A 19,958-nucleotide genomic window follows, 5' to 3' on the forward strand; every position below is an offset into this window, starting at 1 on the left:
GGTTTATTTGAGTTGCATAAGAGATCCGTATTCAGTTGTTTTCACAAATTTAAGGTATCCCGTTGTAATGAAAGAGTATCATTAATTAATTTTGGTTGTGTATGCACCCAATGTAATCCTAGTAGAGATGAGCATGCATCTGTGCCTGTTTCGGTGGTGCCTGATACCAAGTGTAAGTAAGACTGCGTCAAGTGTCTTCCACCTAAATAATGCACAGACAGGCAGAGAGCTGAACATGGTTCTCAATGATCAGCAAATAAAGCATGATTCACACCTGGTCTGTTTAGGCATCATGTTGGATAGAACTCTCACATACTGTGACCATCTTACAAAGACAGTGACTAAGGCTAAAATGTGCAACAACCTGCTTGGAAAACTGGCCTGAACAATATGGGGCACCAATGCCTAAATGTTACGCACTTCAGCTTTGGCACTCTGTTTTTCAGCAGCGGAGTATTGTGCTCAAGTATGGGCTCACTCATGTCACATGATGATGTATAACTTAATTCCACCAGCATGTTGTTTCAAGCACACTTAAATCTGCTCCTTTATCATGGTTACCAGTTCTCTGCAATATTGTTCCACCCAGTGTTTGCAGAGAAGAAAACATAGCAAAGCTCATGACAAAATTGCATGATATGCCACATGTACCATTAATTAAAGACTTGTTTAATCCAACACAAGGCTGTCTGCCCTCACGTTGCCCATTGTGGCTAAGTTTACCGGATGAGGGACTTATGGTAGAACACGTGTGGCAAGCTTCATGGGTCCTCAGAGAAAGTTACAAATAATCATCTTTTCTTAGTTCCCGCTCATCATCAACCCGGGTTTGATTTACCGTGAAGGAAATGGAGCCCTCTGAACCAGTTTGGACATGGAATTTATACTGCAGTGGAATTTCAGTGACATTTTAGAGACAGTGCATTTGGTCAATATGTGCAGCCATAAACCATGGTGCACATTGTTGTGGACAGCAAAGTGACTTCAGTTCCTGGAGGTCTTTGTGCCTTGAACATCTTTGATAAGAATGCTGTGGCTTGGCTTGACCAAATTGCATACACCTAATAATAATAAATTAAAAAATTAATGGAGAAATCCCATCTCCTAGAACTAGAAGAGACCTTGAAAGGTCATCGAGTCCAGCCCCCTGCCTTCACTAGCAGGACCAAGTACTGATTTTTCCCCAGATCCCTAAATGGCCCCCTCAAGGATTGAACTCACAACCCTGGGTTTAGCGGGCCAATGCTCAAACCACTGAGCTATCCCTCCCCCCCCCTTAGTTAATTAATAACTAAGTTTAAAATAACCTCCCCCTATGCCTGTTGATGAAGCTGAGCTTGTAATCACTTATATATTCTCTCTCTTCCCCCCCCCGCTCCTCTCCCCGTCTCCATGCAAGTGCCATTGATGCAATCTTGAACTGAGCATATTTCTATTTAGGGCAATGAATATTAGAAGGTTACTGAAGAATCTAAATGCTTGGCAGGCTCATATGGTGTCTTGAAGATCATTTACTACTCTCTCTCCAAGGTATTTCCTATAATGATTTGCTAGATATACTCCTCTTAAGTAGTCTCAACAGGACTCCTAGAATAATGATGATGGAAATTATTATTTACATGTATCACAGTAGTGCCTAGGGACTGAATACTGATGATGCTATGCCTTTATTTCTATAACATTTTAAGCTCTTTTTTTAAATTTTCTGCTGAATATTTATTACATTAAAGGAGGAAATGTGGCAAATGTCTGTTCCTAAAACTAAAGAAATAGGAGTGTGATCTGAAGTGCTTGCAAGTTAATATTACATGGTTAAAAATATTCAGCAAGAGATATTAAGTGACAGTTGCTCCAGGAAATGGAGATGCGGATAGTGCATAGGGTAACTGTTGAAATCTATATGAGATTCCTCTCTGCAAAAGGCTGACTTATTTGTACCTTTGTCTGCACTGGGAGTTGTAGATCTACCTAGAAGGACAGTTAATGTAATAGTCTTATGCTATCTAAAATGCATGAAATTGTTGGCACTTGCAACATGAAATCATTTAAGGTTGTGCAGTACCGAGGCTAGCAATATCTGAGATGTAAATGCTCCCCACGTTGGTTGCTTCGTTTAATACCTACCATAGTGACTACAACATTGCCGAATGGAGAGGCCCTCTCTGATTTTTAACATGTAAAAAATCTTGTAATTGTTAGTCCTCTTCCCCCCCCCCCCCTTTAAAGATGTATGGACGTTCTAATCTAGTTCTGCTTGAAAGGCCGTCTTTCCCCTAAATCCGGCTTGGTCCTCTTGTTTCTAAACATGCTTTTTATTATGTTACTCGCTCCTTGTTACTGTTGTAAGATAAGACAAAAATTTTGCCCTCCTGAATGCATGGGATTTCCTGTGACTTCAGTCAGAGTCAAGGATTCCATCATGGAGAGAAACTTGGTTGTAAGCTTTAACGCCTCGAACGCTTTTTCTCTTCAGATTCTCGTGTTGCAAAATTTTCTGATTCCTAAATAGTCACATACAAAATCCTGCTTTATAGACCAGAGAAATGTAAATACTTTATAATCAATTCAAAGCCTTTTTCACTTAGCGCTAAACAGTCCTTTTTCTTTTGCAATATTATTTTCTCTTTCATTCCCATAAATCAGCATAATTGTTTTCTACTGGCAACTGGCTTCAGTGTAGATCTTTGATCCCTTATGTGCATGAGAGAGAGGCAGAGGTTGACTGAAGAATAAGTTTGAGAGAACACTCTCTACTTATTGTTTGTACATTGGTAGAGCACTCAGACCCCACATAGGTAGTTCTTTCTCCTCTGTCCCCCCACATCTGAAATGTGAAGTCACCCGGGTCACCTGAAGGTGGTACTTAAAAATGTAGGATCTTAGTAGCTAGCCATTGTCAAACATCAGACTGGAGGATTTTTGAAGAACAAGTTGATCTTGCTTTCTAGTACGTGATTGCTCTCTCACTCATATAGTCTGCTTCTATGCAAGTGTGTGCAAATGTATCTGGGATCTTAAACTTGTGTGGAGAGAGCAGGACTGAGCCGTGATTGTCTTTATATCTGTCCTATGTGATATGCAGCAGTTTGGATTAGAACTCTAATGATTAGCTAGGCACAGCTATTTTTGTAGATATCATCTTTGTCAGTCCATCCAGATTCATGGAGGGTTGGAGGAGCGGGGGGGAGGGGTGTGTGTGGCGGCCTCGTCAACTCTTGTCTGTCATGTTTTGCCAGAACCACAATATGTTTTGCCAGTAAAGTTTGGCATTGTAACTATTAAAGGCATCCTTGTTAAATCTGTTAAAAGTCTCTTAAGGGGTCTCTTCAATTTGTGTATCAGATGTCTTTGCTCCTGGCCCACCAACTGATAGGCATTAGTCATATGCTGTGTTTTGATTTCAATTGTGAAAAGTAGTACAAGATATAAAAAATCCAAAGGGCAGGATATTCTGGACATTCCAAGAATATCAGCAAATTCTAGGCCCTCAAAATTGTGAATCAGCAGTAGCTGACTCTGCCAGATTTATTTCTGATTCTGTAGGAATGTTTGAGAAGTTCAAAAAAATGTCGTAACCAATTTTTAAAACCAATGTGGCTGATGCAGACAGGAAAGAACTGTGGGAATAGAGCTAGCTCTTGTGGAACTTGGTCAGCCTGAAGAACCTTCATGATGTGGGGTAATTCACTCTTACATGCCCTTGGGGTGCCCCTCTTCACTCCTTCCTTCCCCGTCCACCTCCCACATCCCATCCACAGGCCCATATCTTCCATGGTTTATAAAAACTAGGGAGGGGCTCGAACAGCACGAATTTATGATTAGGGCCCTCCAAATTCACGGCCATGAAAAACACGTCAGGGACCGTGAAATCAGACCTCCCTGGTGAAATCTAGCTATTGGAGGGGAGAGGCAGGACTGGGGACAACCCAGCCCAGGCTCCTACTATGCATTGGGCTCCAGGTGCTAGTCTGCCAGGCTCGGGAGGGACAGGACTACTTCTTCCCCTGCATGGCCGCTCTCGGTGGGAGATCAGACCCATCTCTGGGTACCTCCCTCGGCTACAGGAAGCTCTGTGATTGTGCTGCCTTCACAGCCCAGCTCTGAAGGCAGCACAGAAGTAAGGGTGGCAATCCTGCAACAGCTTTGCAACCCCCTTTTGTGTCTGAACCCTCACGGTTACAACATTGTGAAATTTCAGATGTAAACACCTGAAAATGTGAACTTGACCAATTAAAAAAACCCTCTGGCCATGAAATTGACCAAAATGGACTGTGAATTTGGTAGGGTCCTATTTATGGGACATAATGATGTACTCTTAGAATTTTGCACTGAGAGCCAGAGCCTCAGTTGGTTTAAATTCATTTACTTCCATTGATTTCAGCAGAGATACATAGAATAGCACCTGCTGAGGATCTGGTGCTAAGTTACTGCATAATAGAGCAGCTCTTGTCTGACTTCTCCCCCACCTTCATGCTGCCCTTCTCTCTCTGAATGGAGGTCATTTCCCACGTTCCCTCTGAAAGTTTGCAGGTACCTACACTGAGGAATGATGCTACCACATAGCTGCCTTTCCCTTCTGAATTACTTTCCAGCCAATCCTACAATTTTAAAGTGAATTGGCTCCCTTTGCACTAGACGGAACCCAAATATCTGGACTAGTACATACTCCTTCAACCTGATCATCTGTAGTGGTTATTCAATATTCACATGGGGCCTAGAAAACCAATCACTATACTTCAAGAGAGGAAAAAGGAGAAGTTACTTGGCTTTCATTTCTTGCATTCCTCTTCCCAAGGTCTTGAGATGCCATAGGATGGGTGGGAAGGAGCTTAGGTCACTGATTTTGCAGCAGTAGTAAGCATTCAACTCTCAGGATAATTGAGAGTTGAATGCTCACTCTCTCTCAAGCCAAACCCTCTGTACACTTTTATCTGGTAAGTGCTCAAACTAGGGAAGGGAGTCTTGGCACGGCTCTTAACCAGGCTGCCTGATGTCTCCTGGCTTTTGTTTGCAGTCCTCTTCCTAGAATGCAGTCAGATCTCATTTGCTCTTACCATTGTCAGCTAACCAGCTTCTAATTAATAGTTTTAGAAATATGTATGCTGTAGTCTTGTGCACCTGTGTGCAAATTGCTTTCAGAATATTTAGCAAGTCAAATGTGTGACCCTGATTTTTCAAACTAGTCATCCATTTGTGCATGTAGAAAAAAAACCCTCACAATTTTGTGCTCACAGTGAATGGCTTGGGAAAAGAATTAAAAACACCGCCCCACCCCAAAATGGAGACCTTTCTATGTGAAAATCAGGCTAATTTTTTAAAGTTTTAAACAGTCTTTTTCTTTTAAAATCATAATGGGAAAAAGTCTAGTGAAAAGAAAATACGACAGCATGAAAAGTAAAGCTGAAGTCTTAAGGAAGTGTTAGTCTACCAAAGAGTATCTATATCCAGAGAGAAATTGAGAAGCTTTAAAATCTCATTGAATTATAGAGATGAGAATATTTTGTGGTTTTGATACCCATCTTCACTAAAAATCAGTACTTACAATTGAAATCCAAAATGGAAATACTCTGCAAAAGTTACTAGTATGGGATGGAAACATCATTTTAAGTTTAGTATTAAACCTTTCATGTATTCATTTGCTTTCTGTAGCTTCATTTCAATGTAAACCTGACATTTTAAAATTCAGGTGGTTACTTTGATGAGAGAGAGGGGAAAGGAAAGTACTTACTAGAGAGATGCTTGGAGGATGAGAAATAAACTATTTGTTGCCCAAGGGTATGGTAAATGTAATCGGGGACTTCAGAAAAAGCCAACATTCTTCTTTGCTGCCTTTCTGAAACTACAAAGTGAAAAAAACGATTCTGGACTTTGAATTGGTGTTGGTTACAAAATGTTGTTAAATTGCAAGTAAAAATTAATATTTTTCCCTTGCTATAGCAGCAAAAGGGCCTTTTTTTTTTCTTTTCAGCACATGGTTTTGAGAATAGCGTAGGGGAAAAAAGTATAAATGAATTTCAACTTCAGTCTTCCACAAAAAATGTGACAACTGGGCAGCACAGCATGGGGAAGTGGTGACCAGCCCTCTGTGGAGAAAGAAGTGGTTCGGGACTATTTAGAAAAACTGGATGAGCACAAGTCCATGGCGCCGGTTGCGCTGCATCCGAGGGTGCAAAAGGAGTTGGCGGATGTGATTGCAGAGCCATTGGCCGTTATTTTTGAAAACTCATGGGGATCGGGGGAGGTCCCGGATGACTGGAAAAAGGCTAATGTAGTGCCCATCTTTAAAAAAGGGAAGGAGGAGGATCCGGGGAAGTACAGGCCAGTCAGCCTCACCTCAGTCCCTGGAAAAATCATGGAGCAGGTCCTCAAGGAATCAATTCTGAAGCACTTAGAGGAGAGGAAAGTGATCAGGAACAGTCAGCATGGATTCACCAAGGGCAAGTCATGCCTGACTAACCTAATTGCCTTCTATGAGGAGATAACTGGGTCTGTGGATGAGGGGAAAGCAGTGGATGTGTTATTCCTTGACTTTAGCAAAGCTTTTGATACGGTCTCCCACAGTATTCTTGCCGGCAAGTTAAAGAAGTATGGGCTGGATGAATGGACTATAAGGTGGATAGAAAGCTGACTAGATCGTCGGGCTCAACGGGTAGTAATCAATGGCTCCATATCTAGTTGGCAGCCGGTTTCAAGCGGAGTGCCCCAAGGGTCAGTCCTGGGGCCGGTTTTGTTCAATATCTTCATTAATGATCTGGAGAATGGCGTGGACTGCACTCTCAACAAGTTTGCAGATGACACTAAACTGGGAGGAGTGGTAGATATTCTGGAGGGTAGGGATAGGATACAGAGGGACCTAGACAAATTAGAGGATTGGGCCAAAAGAAACCTGATGAGGTTCAACAAGGACAAGTGCAGTGTCCTGCACTTAGGACGGAAGAATCCCATTCGAGGTCTAGATGTGAAATGGCCTGAAAAGTCAGCAGAAGAGAGAAACAAGATTTAAAAACAGATAAATAGACTATTGTCTACAGTTCCTAGATACAGTAGATGGAAGTATTTAAAAATATACACAACACTGTATTCACGGCTTACTCACATTCTCTTTTGAATTCTTCATATGACTGAACTACAATCTACATTTGGTGTCACATACTGTATTTCATATTATCCTAATAAAGAGCAGCTAAGTATACAGTCTATTTTAATGGCAAGTTTAAGTTAGCATGTTTATCTTGAATTTGAGGAGTTAGCTTGTTGTGTAATGCTGCAAGAATGTGGCCTTTATGGAAGAACATCCTTAGGCTTTTTGTGACTTGCATTCCTTTAGGAATTGAGCAAGACATGTTAGTATCTTTCCCACAGTATTCATCCCTCTTGTTAAAGGTCATTTCCCTGAGTGTATAAACAGCATAAAATTTTATTTACAGCACAATGAAATTTAAAATGTCCCAAGGATTACAGTACTAATATTACCATTTACTCCATTTGGCAAATGGACCAAACATTGTTCAAAATATGCAGTAAATCAGTATAATTGAAAAACAGTGTCTGTGGTCAAAATTAAGCTGGTCAGCTTTTCTAGTGCTCTAAGAACATTCTCCATTCGCTGTACACCTCAAACAGTGCTATCATGGTTACTATGCTAGCTGCCCATCTGACCCCTTCTGTGGCTTTTGAGTGAACCCTGTAGATCTAAGGCCTCAAGCCCTTAACTTTTCTGGGGTGGAATCCCACAATTCTCCTGTTCTTAAACCAAGTCCCAGGCTATGGCACCCTGAGCATCAACTCTGCTTTCCCAGCAAGTCTCACTGAATGTGGTATCTGTGGGTTTCCCGCCCTCCCATTTTGGGACCTTGCAACCAGCGGTGAATACAGTGACCCAAAACAGCCTCCTTAAAACAAAGCATTGTTATTCTGAACAGTAGGAACAAAACATAACAAGAAAGAAGGCTTTTAAATACAAGAAAAGGTTTCCCTCAAGTCTCAGACCTGGGACTCTGTTTTACCTCAGACCCCTATATTCTGTGGGTCTGAGTGTCCGTCTGTTCCACAATAGTTTCTTTCCTCTGTCCTCAAGGGACAGAGCCAAGTCTTTTTCTTTCAACTCATGTCTGGGACCTGCCTGCCCTTCCACCTACTGACGTTTTAATCCCCATTTGAAATTAGTATGAAAGACAGCCATCAGCACTTATGGCCCTACTTTGGGGCTGTTTTTACATAACCCATTTCCCTTTTGAAGGTTTTTCCCTGCATTATGTTATATCAAGAATCCTCATCACATTGCTACTCCTGTACATTACAGCTGAAGCCGATGTAACTTACGGATGAAAAAGCCACCCCCCAAGCAACACAAGTTACATTGACCTAAGCACTGTCCACATCAGCTCTAAATTGGAGGGAGACCCTCTCCTTCAATAGCTTCAGCCTCTCATTGAGGTGGAGTAATGCTGACTGGAGAGCGCTCTCTCATCAGCATAGCGTGTCTTCACCAGAAGCACTATGGTGGTGCAGCTGCACCGATGTTGCATGGTAGCTTAGACTAGCCCTTAGATTATGAAGCTTGTGGTCCAAACTTTTTTCCTAGACTTTGAGGCGAGGTAGAGGAGAGGATGTGTTTTTGTTTGTGTTACTAGCTGATGGTGTTGAAAGTTGCTTTGTAGTCTGACTCTGGCTGGACACTCTGAGCTTTTGTATGTTTATTTATTTTTTTTTATTATAAATAGAAATTGAAAAAAAATACTGTCTAACGGGAAGTGTAAATTTTAATCAAATGTGAATAAATGAAAATCTAACCTGGCTTTTTATCTTGGAGCAGGAGAGAGAAACCTTAAAACCTCTTGGAAATATTAATCACTGAAGGCCAGTTCCTCCATGTGGCCAGCCTGTGCTTTGCTATAATAAGCTACCTTTACAGCCCTCAGATCCTGGGCATTGTCTACTCTGGCCTGGACCCTCAGCTTAAGTTAGAGCAGCATTGATTCGGCTTTGACTTTTGGAGGGCAGTGGGCAGAGAGTTTCAGACAGCTGCGGAATGGGGATCACTGTGGAATGGGCATGTCCCCTGCACCAGTGGCCAGGAAGGGGCGATGCAGCAGCTGCTATGGCATTGGTCAACCATTCTAGGATTCCTTTGTAGTGGGGGGGGAATTCTTAAGAGGTTGGCAAGGCCAGCTTTATCATGGCTTTTGCTGCCACAATGGGCTCGTAAGTCTGGGAGTCTGAGTCTGATCATTCTGTTGTGTTTACTGAGCACCATTACTCTCCTAGCCTTGGTGTGTAGTGTGTGGGTCCAAATTTTCTTGACATCCACCTACTTTTATGCAGAAATTTCAAGTTCTGGATTAGGGATGTAAAGAATGTGTAAAAATAGTAACCATGTAACCGATTAAAATTCTATCAGTTACATGGTTAAATGTTTACCCGGGGAACTAGGGGTGAGGGAGGTGCTGCAGCACCCCCACATCTTACATTGGCCCCACTGCCACCCCTGCACCTGGGAGTCTCCACTGGCATCCTGGTACGCCCCGGATACCAGCAGCCCGGGACGGACCCTGGCCGCAGGACCGGCAGCCCGGGAGGCAGCAGAGCCCCGGAACGGGGCAGCAGCCGGGATGCCGGGTGGGTGGCAGCAAAGCTACAGGCGCGGCGGCAGCAGCAGAGCCCCAGAGAGACCCCGGGCACATGGGGCTAGCAGCTGGGACCCTGGGCAGAGTTCAACCATTAACAGAAACCGATAAGCATAAAGTTTATCGGTTAACTGGTTAAACTCTTACATCCCTATTTTGGATCTTCTTCAAATCCAAAGAATTCATAGCAGCTGGGGTAGAAGTCAAGCATTAATTATTATAAACTTCTGCTTTCCTTTTCAGCATGCTCCTCTTCTGGGGACTGCAACACTGCTCTTGAGAACACCACGGTGCTTGTGTCGCAGGTGTTTCCTAACAAGGTGGAGTGTTTTTCTCCATACTAGAACTAGATGGTTATCTGTTTAAGAAATTCTAAAGAAAAGGATTGCAAAACACATCTAAATACTAATTGCACTTTCCTACTATGCATTTCTCTGTATGTTTGATACTGAGCCAAAAAATAGTACCAAATAATATCTGTCATACTTATTGCAATAGGCTGGAAGAAATTGCTGGAAGAAACTTTTTTTGGGGAGAGGAGAGGGGAGAATCATGAAAATTGATGGGTTTAGTCTAAATCTTTGACCATGTAGGGCATGTCTATGCTGCAAAATATAATCCGTGGCAGTAAGTCTCAGAGGCTGGGTCTACAGACTTCGACTTGTGGGGCTCATGCTATGGTGCTAAAAATAGCCATGTAGATGTTCTGGCTCAGGCTGTAGATCGAGCCCACCACTTCCCTGGGCTTCAGAGCCTGAACTGGAACATCTAGATAGCTATTTTTAGCTTTGCAGTGCAAGCATGAGTCTGTAGACTTGGGCTCTGAGACTCGCTGCTGTTGGAGGGTTTGTTTTTTTCTTCAGTGTAGACTATAACCATAATTTCTAGCTAAAACTCAGTAACTCTTATTTCTACAAAACAAAACAGTAGGTTTTTTGTTTATTTGTGTGGGATGGGAGAGGTAGTTGAGAGAAGCTGCTGAAAAATATCTGACCAGGTAGCAAAATTACAGTGGGACTCGCCTTAATCGTTAATTACATCACAGCTACAAAAAGAACACCTGCAGACTCCTCCACTCCTGTTAAATTTCTCTCACCCTTGTCTTCACCTCTACTTGCCATTTCAACTAAAAAGGACTTAATGAGGCTCATTTGGGAGCCCACTAATGTTATTCTTAATCAGTCAGAGGAATGGCAGCTGTTGTTAATAAATATTTACACATTTTCTAACTTATTGAATAGGGTGCAGCCCTCCAAGCCCATACCCCTAAAGAATAAAAAAAAAAAGATATTGATCTTTAGTGTCTGCTCAATACTGCTGATGTGCTTGTGTCTCTCGTGTGTGTGTGTGGCAGGGGTTGTAAAGATATCTATGGAGACATTGATATAAACATTTTTAAACTCAAGATAATTTAATTTTATTTCCCTGAAGTAAAACTCAGAAACGTATATGGGGTAATGGTCTAAGACAGCCTAGACCAGTATCAATATTGTTAAGTGAATAGATAGTGGGAGTGAGTGATCCGGTGGTGATGCAAGTTAGACACAGTAATTGGAGGTTTTGGGGGAAAGGTTCAGGACAGGAGTAATGGGATACAGCAGCTTGGCATGTGTCATTAGTCATTGAAAACTGTCGCCATTTGCATGTCTTTTTAATGATTTAATGGTCTTGGCAACTGCTTGTGACTTTTGTTGATCGCCTCCCTGGAGATCAAGCACTGACTGCACACACAGTGAAATATCCTCTCCCTCCTAGAGGGGTCTTCCTAAAGAACACTGGTAGGGCATTGTGGGAAGTTTACACTCCAATTATTCACACTGATGTGTGACTTTATTTATCAGTCTTCTGAACTCACATGGCTTCCTTTTTTTCTAATCAAGTGACAGTGTAGTGACATTAACATAAGTTACAGCATGTTCTTACGGTACTTTCATTTTCAACTGTGGTGTCACAACAATATGTATATTCAAGTTTGCTGTATGTTTAGCTAGAGTTCCTCATAGTCTGGAAGGATGGGGAAGTGTAATTGTAAATGCTGGAACTAAAACGTCAAAAAGAAAATCCCTTTATTTTAGTAGCATTTGCACATTGTACTGATACTGAAATACTTCGCTGTATAAATCAGTTGGCTTTTTTAACAGTTAAGTAGCATCCCTCAAGCCTCTTTTAAATTGTAATATCACTATTGATGTGAATAATATCTCTAAATATCTTGGCAGACTCCATGAGGGTACTGGAAAGTGAAACTGACACTTTCCTTGCTTGAGCTTGGCTTGCTCTCAGCTGTGTGCAGTATTCTTAATCTAATAATTTCCTGACAAAGTGTGGCATGAATGTGAAATTATTAAACAAATATTTTAGGCTATATTTCTCAACACAATATCTCCAATTTCTCAATAGTTGCACTGAAAATGAATTCTTAACATGTTCCTTCTCTCCCTCACCCCCTTGTGCTTAAGTTTTCATGAAAAGAATATTTTTTCAGATACTGGCACTTAGAAAAGTTCTCAGCAAAATAACTGTTGATGAAGTTTAATGAAGTATAGCAAATGAAAGAGATCATGGCTTTAGATGGATATAATCAAGGTCTTCTTTATATTGTGCTGTCAGACCTCAATACCTTGAGAAGATTTCCTAATTCTCTGATCTGCTGAGGTTTCTGCAGTAGCATAATATGAACAGAAAAAGCATTCAAAATAAAAACTAAAACTTAGAAATGGATAGTTTTTTGTTGTTTGTTTTAATATTTAAGGATGCATAGATCAGTAAATATGCAAGTTTACATATAAAAACCTGTTTTAGTGGTTAGGTACAGATAAGGAAAGTGGTCAATTGAAGGACTAGGTGTGGTGGTGCCATATGGAGGTAAGTACAGTATGGTACAAGTACACTAGCTGATGTACAGGTTTTATACAGAGACAATTAGAGAATTGGAGACAATGAAATAAGTAACAAAACCAAATTGTCCAGCCTGATCCTTTCTTCCTCCCTATAACTCCATCCATAGGGACAAAATGCCTATATATAATTTTGCCCTAGACAATGCCCTTTGTAGGAGAGATTCCTTGCACTCAGTCTGTAAGATATTAGGAGCTCAGAACATGTGAGATGAAAAATCAGGGAGATGCTGGAGTGTGGGCGAAAAACAGTTATTTTTGATTTAAGCATCATAAAAACCATTCTAATTCTACACTCCAAAATTCTTCACATATCCTATTTTTTTTTAAAGCAGCCCAAGCTTCCTATAAATCAGTTACTGCTATCAAAAGCTACGGTTGTAGAATGGAAGCCTACGCTCAACCTTAACTGCGGAGATGGCCATAATATTTAAGGGTTTCTACTACTGTTTAATTCCTATAATCCAAAACAACAACACTAGAGAAAAACATTAATAAAAGCTAAGGTCTGAGATATATTTGATTTTTTTTTTTTTGGTATTAATATAACAAACAAAAGGAAAACCACTTTTCCATTCTCTGTTTGGGGATGCCGAGTTTGAACATGGAGAGGACAGAGGAGGACTCAGGGAATACTATACTGTTGGGTCCTCTTTTGCTCTGTATTTTCCACTTGATCTAATTCAGGAGCACTCCCATAAATAGCACTTCTCTCATTCTGCAAGTGGGAGTAGGGAGAACAAGAGTCCCTATTGGCATGTTTCCCCAACAACCCCTACGGAGTTCTCAAACTATGGGGCAGACCAAAGGGTAATTTTATGCAGGAGCCATTGCTGAAGTGAATTTGAACAATCTCAGCTGGTACATAATTGCAGTCTAGCTATACGTTAAGTAGGTCTGATAGCATCTTCTATTACTAAGCTTGACTGCTATCCCCCATTATAAGACCCTGCTTATCATTTTGCCAAACTTGAACCATTTGGGATGAAAGATTCCATTCAGAGTGACTGCCTCCGCATCTATTTTTCTGGAAAATTTCAGCCAAAATGCTTCAGCCATTTTTAAGAGCAAGGCTAGAGATGTTAAAAGATCTGGTGACCTTTTCTTTGAGAAGCTCTAGCACCCCAGTTCTTTGGAGCAGGGACTCAACACTTAGCAGGGGGTGATCTGTACGTTAGGGATGTGACTTCTGCTATATCTGTGAAAATCCATCCGAATGTGGTCAATGTATAAGCCTTTCAAAAACAAACAGGTTGTACATGATCATTAGAGATTTTTAAGGTTTTTAGCAGCTAAATTCCAGCTGCATTGGTCTTTCCTTCCAAGACTTTCCTTGCAATTGTTGCTCTAGGCTTTTGAAGGCTGGGGCTGATCACTGACATTGAGAGCAGGGAGAATTGTGTGATCAATGCTCTGCCAGTTGGGCCCTGGAATCATGGAGAAGGAAGCTGTTTGATTTGAATGCAGAAGAGGAAAGAATTAGATGTGGGGTTGGAGGAGACTGTGGCAAGAGGCTAGCAGTGGTGAGGGGGAAGCTAGAACTAGGAACTGGAGTGGGTTGGGGACTGGGACTGCCTAGGCAAGGAAACTAGGAAACAGTGAGGGGGAGGAGGGAGGTGGTGGTGATAGAAAAACAGATCTGACCTGGTGCCTAGGAGTGCTGGGTGGTGGTGGTGGGGAGAACTATGACTGGCTGGTAGAAGAGACTGAGACAAGGAACTGAGGGCTACTGGGAATGATTGGCAAGGAAACTAAGACAGTGAGTCCAGAGAATTGAGACGACTACTAGCAGGGAGACTGGGACTGGTATGAGAAACATCATAAATGGAAATTGGGACCCTCTAGAGGAGGAGTATGGGATGCAGAGCCAGGTTTGAGTCAGGGACAGGTTGGAGAGTATTAGGCAGAAGAGGTAAAGCTTTCAGGGAGGGAGAAACTGTGGCCAATGGGAGCTGCTGGGGCGTTGCCTGTAGGCGTGGGCAGCGAGCACCACATAGAACTGCCTGGCCACCCCTGTGCATAGGAGCCGGATGTGGCGGGTACTTCCGGGAGCTGTGCGGAGCCTGGGCAGGCACCGCTGACCGGGAGCCGCCTGAGGTAAGCGCTGCCCGGCTGGACCCTGCACCCTGAATCCTCTCCTGCACTCCAACACCCTGCCCCAGGTTGGAACCCCCTCCTGTACCCTAACTCCCTCCCTCCTGCACCCAACCTCCTGCCCCAGCCCTGAGTCCCCTCGTGCACCCAAATCCCTCATCCCTGGACCCACCCCAGAGCCCGCACCCCCAGCCAGAGCTCTAACCCTCACCCCAGTCTGGAGCCCACTCCTGCACCCTGAGCCCCACATTCCTGGTCCCACCCTGGAGCCCTCACCACCTACTGCACCCCTGCCCCAGCCCAGTGAAAGTGAGTGAGGGTGGGGGAGAGCAAGTGACAGAGAAAGCGAGGATGGACTGAGTGGGGGGCCGGGCCTTGGAGAAGGGGCAAGAGAAAGGGCGGGGCAAGGGTGTTTAGTTTTGTGAGATTAGAAAGTTGGCAACTCTACTTCCAGATTCTGCAATAAATGAGGCAGGGGTCCTACAGACAACAGCCTCTTTCGCTGTTCATTTGCAGAGTAAATCCATCCCATGGACTGAATGAAACGGGTCCCGTGGAAGATATGGTTGTAATGATTACAACCTATATCATCATGCATATGCTCAAAAGGGTCACATTAAGGCTGAATGGGCAATCTTAATTCATAAAATTTCCTAAATTTTGAGTGCTTGATTTGCAACCTGAATAAAGTTTTCATCCTTTTTCACACGTCTAATATTTAATGCAGACTGATCCAGAATGCAAGATTATGTGCCTATAAATTATGAAGCAGTGTGATCCATTGCTAGTACTGTACAAGAGCTATGTAAAAATGGTGCAGTGGAACCTACACATGTTGCAGTAACTTCAAAATATCTGTGTAATAGAAAAATTACAGTGCGGATTGTCTCTGAGAAAGGATGTGAGATTGCATCACACTAAAAGGTGAAAAACCTACATTTAATCACTTATACTAGAAAAATGTAATGGCATATCTTTTAAGTCTTTAATTTTTCATTCAACTGCTCCAGTCCAGTGGTATTTAATTAAACAAACATGCCTTCATTTGGCCTTGTGACTTGGGCTGCCTTGCAGTAGTAACAAAGGGAATGACTTTGTAGGTATGCAGAGTTGTGAAACAGAGCAAAGGTAACATGTTAAGTCTGGTGAGAGTAGGGAATTGCCGGAAGGATGAATTTGAGCAGAACCACTAAGTTAGTGCCCTTCACAATCTTTGGAGCATCAGTAACGCAAAACTGTAACATGGTTCAATCCTGTGTCCTTTTTAACCAAATGGTAAAATGCGACAGGGTAAGATCAAATTATTTAGTATCAGTATGAGGTTACAAAAAACATTGTTTTAGCCCAATGTTACTCTTGTTAGTTTTGCACAAAACTAAGTAAATACTAAACTTGCATTACATAATAATTGTACCCCTTTAATTATATTGGTTTGAAACTGAAACAGGTAAATTTTTACAATTTCTAGTATAGATAGTGATGCTGGTATAACGATGCTTGATATTGGTATGATATAATTCTTGGTGCATTGGAGGGAGGTATGGCCATGGTCTACCCAGGTACGTCACCTCTGGGATTTCCATTGCTAGCACTAGCAGGTAAAACCCTGCCCCTTTGCTTTGGGGAGTGCAAGCAGCAGCATGGTATATGCACTGCACTGGTGAGAAATTCCCCCCTCTCATCATACCCACAGAAAAATTACAATAGTCCTGTTTTGTGGGGGAGACTTTCAAATCTGGGACTTAGGTGCCCATCTCCCATAGAAAAGTCAATGGGGTTACTAACTGCCCTTTGTCTTTTGATATTCTCCTCCCTATTTCAGATTGCATACATCTTTTAAGTTCTTGTAACAAGGCACATTTTATAAACAACCTAAGCAGAATTGGTCCGCTTAACAGATCTCCCAGGAAAACACTTAACTGATAATATTTGCTCTTTAATACTAATATTCCATATTTTTACTGTCAATATTTTATCTCCCTCGAGTCCATTAGTACATATTGAAGTATAAAAACATTCTCACTGGCCCAACTTCTGCCCTCTCTCAAGCATGCTCAATTCACATAAAAGTTGAAGTGTGCATGTATCTGAATTTGGCCTGCTGTCTGGAAAGGTAGTTTTTAATTTTCCCAACTCCTCTTTATGGTCTTGCACTTCAGTATTTGCAGGTTCCACAAATCTTTGTGGTCATTTTTTGGTTTCCTTTGGCTCCGCGAGTAAGCTCTCTAGCAATGGAGTTGACATTTTGTATAGTGTCAGTCTTTATTACATTCACTGAAAAATACAGAGCTCCATACAAGAAAGAAGAAAGGAAGCTTTTTCCCAGCATATTTTCATTAGCCACGAGAGTTCTTTATTTTATTCACTAATTACAGAAAGTTTACAGATGAGTGGCTGCACAGCAATGAGCGGTTAGGTGCTGTAGGAAGTGGTTTGGTATATCTTTGAAAATACACTTGTAAGTGAAATATTTCTACTATCGGGAATGTTACAGATTGACTGCTCTAATAAGTGAGGGAAATAACTGGATTTAAAAAAAACAAAACTTCTGTTGGCCCCCGTTCAGAACCAGCAGCAACAGAAATTACACTGGTTCCATTTTCATCTGCTAGAAAAGGGAGAAAATCAGTCTCCTTCCCTCCCTCCTGTCAGCAAACACCAACACTCAGGATCTCCACAATATTCCAGTCCCTGGGTTATTGGTTGACTGGTCCACAGCTGTTGGTAAAACAGAAATCTCAAGTCTGTATACAAAGTGGTACAGCGCTTTGGGACTCAGCCCTCACAGTAGACACATCTATTGGCACTGCATCAATTAGCCAATTAATTGGCTGCCTTCCACTCCTATATTTATAAACCTTCTCATCTTTGTGTTCTTATTGGCTCATGTTTCCAGAGTGGTGTGACCTGGCAGTCTTCTTGCCCACAATGAGCTATACAGCTTCAGAAACAGCTACTGAGCATGTCCATTAACCTCAACACCCTCTTCTAAATATATTTGGGCTCTTCCAGCTCAGTTACCCTGTCCTGTGCATAGAATACTAAAATCCATGTGTACTTCCCAGTGTTTCTCATCCTTTATTTGTGCTAAAAAATAATGAAATGCTGCAGTGTGCAACATGTGGGTTCCACACATATAGCACAAGAGCTTGCATTCTGAGCCAGATATCCCCATTGGGGGTGGCTGGCAAAGAGCTGAAATTGCAATGCTATAGTTTCAATAGCTTGGAGAACTCCATTACTGCATTTATATCCTCCTATTCTCCTTCCCTCTTTCTTCTCCTGCCAAACTCAGTGAAAATAAAGCTTGACAGTTTCATGCTCTTTTTATTTAAGGGGCAGGGTATGTTAAAGGTAAGCAGTCAAGTTTCACAGCTGTTTGTTATTAGCACTGTTTGTTGCTGTTACAAGATAAAGCCTTGGATTATAAGGGCATATAAAGACAGGAACAGTTAAAAAGAAAAGGGGGCTCTGACATAGGACCTAGTTGTGAGAAAATGAAACGAAAAGAGTAAATAAAAATCATTATGCAGCTGAATATAATGTTAATGCCTATTGCGGGGGAATAATATATGCCTTGTACAAGACACTATGGCCCTGGCTAGACTAAATGGGTGGAAGGGCAGAAGGTGGAGAATGTCTGTATCCTATTATGAATTGGAGGAAATTACTGTCTGTATTCTGTATGCTGGTGGGCTCAGAATATCCTGCTGGCAGTCTGGTTAGTACTGCAGGACAGAGAACAAAAAGCAGAGAAATGTTAGTACTTGTTGTTTAAAATAACCTAGCTGGGATCAAAAGAAGTTTTCAAAAATGTTTGAGACGATAAACTGGCTTTCTTTAATTAACTGAAAATTCTTGGTTCTCTTTCAGGAGTGTGTTTTCTCTGAAACCATTGCTGCTAAAGGGCTCCAAACGGGAGAAATAAATCCAGTCTGCTTGTCGAGTCCCTGGCTCAGCGTGCAAGTGCTTTCATGAGGTAACATTGGGCCAAAGTCAACCTTTCTTTCTCCTTTCTGAATCTGCAGCCAAGAAATGGGCCAGAAAATCTCAGGGAGCATAAAGTCTGTGGATGTGAGGGAGCCCCCTTATAGACCTGTTAAACGAGAGCTGAGGGGACCAGATTTTTGCAAGCCTGCTCGACTGGACATGTTGCTGGATATGCCCCCTTCCCAACTGGAGGTCCAGTATAAACATGCTTGGAACAATGAAGATCGATCTTTAAATATATTTGTAAAAGAAGATGACAAACTAACTTTTCATAGGCACCCAGTTGCCCAAAGCACAGATTGCATCCGGGGCAAAGTTGGCTACACAAGAGGCCTACATGTCTGGCAAATTCACTGGCCCACTAGGCAACGAGGAACACATGCTGTGGTGGGTGTATCAACAGCAGAAGCTCCATTACATTCTGTAGGATATACATCATTGGTTGGTAGCAATAGTGAATCATGGGGCTGGGATCTGGGACGTAACAAACTTTATCACAATTGTAAAAACCAGCCTGGGGTGACGTATCCTGTTTTTTTGGAACCAGATGAGTCTTTTGTACTCCCAGACTCCTTATTGGTAGTTTTGGATATGGATGAAGGAACGCTTAGCTTCATTGTAGATGGACAGTATCTTGGAGTGGCCTTCCGAGGACTGAAAGGGAAAAAACTTTACCCTGTAGTCAGTGCAGTTTGGGGGCACTGTGAAATTACAATGAGATACATCAATGGACTTGATCGTAAGTGTTATCAAACGTATGCATTATAATATCTCAACTTTTTCCAAACTCTTTCTTTTTATTTAACTTTCTTCTTAACCCCTTCTTGTATTGTAAATGGAGAGTGCTGGACAGAGGACCCCTGGTTGCTGTTAGAAAATACCCTCTGTAAAACTATCCAACCTGATAAAACTCCTACCCATTAACTTCTATTCCACAGACGGCAGCGTGTGGCTGTGGGTTGTGTCAAAATATCAACCCAGGTCCTAAGACCTTGTTTGAATCCTGTAGTACAAATTAACTGTCTCTCTAACTTATACTTGGTCTTCTGGCATAGAGAATGTCTGGAAATCTGTCTTGCAAAAGTCATTTTATTTCAGTGAAATGGGCAGCCTGGGAAAATATCCAGAAAGCTTTTAATGCATTTTCATTGTAAAGTTCTGGTTTACTTGAAGTTAATATTTTTAAGATATTGAAATTTAAATGATTTTGTAAGTGAGCTCCTTTTCTTACCTTCTTGACAGATTACAGCAAAAGATGAGTTACCCTTTCTGAAAATGAATTTTAATATTCTTCTTTAGCTCTGATTTTGAGGCTTGATCATGAATTAACAAACTATCCAGAACAAGGGAC

General features: G+C 41.9%; 1 protein-coding gene across 15 annotated transcripts in view; it reads left to right on the plus strand.

Annotated features, from left to right (window-relative positions):
• The window catches only part of SPSB4 (splA/ryanodine receptor domain and SOCS box containing 4), a 304,370-nt gene that overhangs the window by 180,500 nt on the left and 103,912 nt on the right, over window positions 1-19,958 (plus strand). For 13 of the 15 annotated variants that reach the window (XR_010590678.1, XR_010590679.1, XM_065558061.1 and 10 more), the window contains one exon: window positions 18,491-19,346. Coding sequence is in view for 13 of the 15 variants with exons in the window: in XM_065558061.1 (XP_065414133.1) it covers window positions 18,653-19,346 (694 nt within the window). In the remaining 2 variants the exon portion in view is untranslated. Of the gene's footprint in view, window positions 1-1,440; window positions 1,531-18,490; window positions 19,363-19,958 lie in introns of those variants that run through there. The other 2 variants (XM_065558059.1, XM_065558062.1) reach the window with 2 other exon arrangements.

The sequence above is a fragment of the Chrysemys picta genome, chromosome 9, assembly GCF_011386835.1.
Source record: "Chrysemys picta bellii isolate R12L10 chromosome 9, ASM1138683v2, whole genome shotgun sequence".
NCBI classification, from domain to species: Eukaryota; Metazoa; Chordata; order Testudines; family Emydidae; genus Chrysemys; species Chrysemys picta.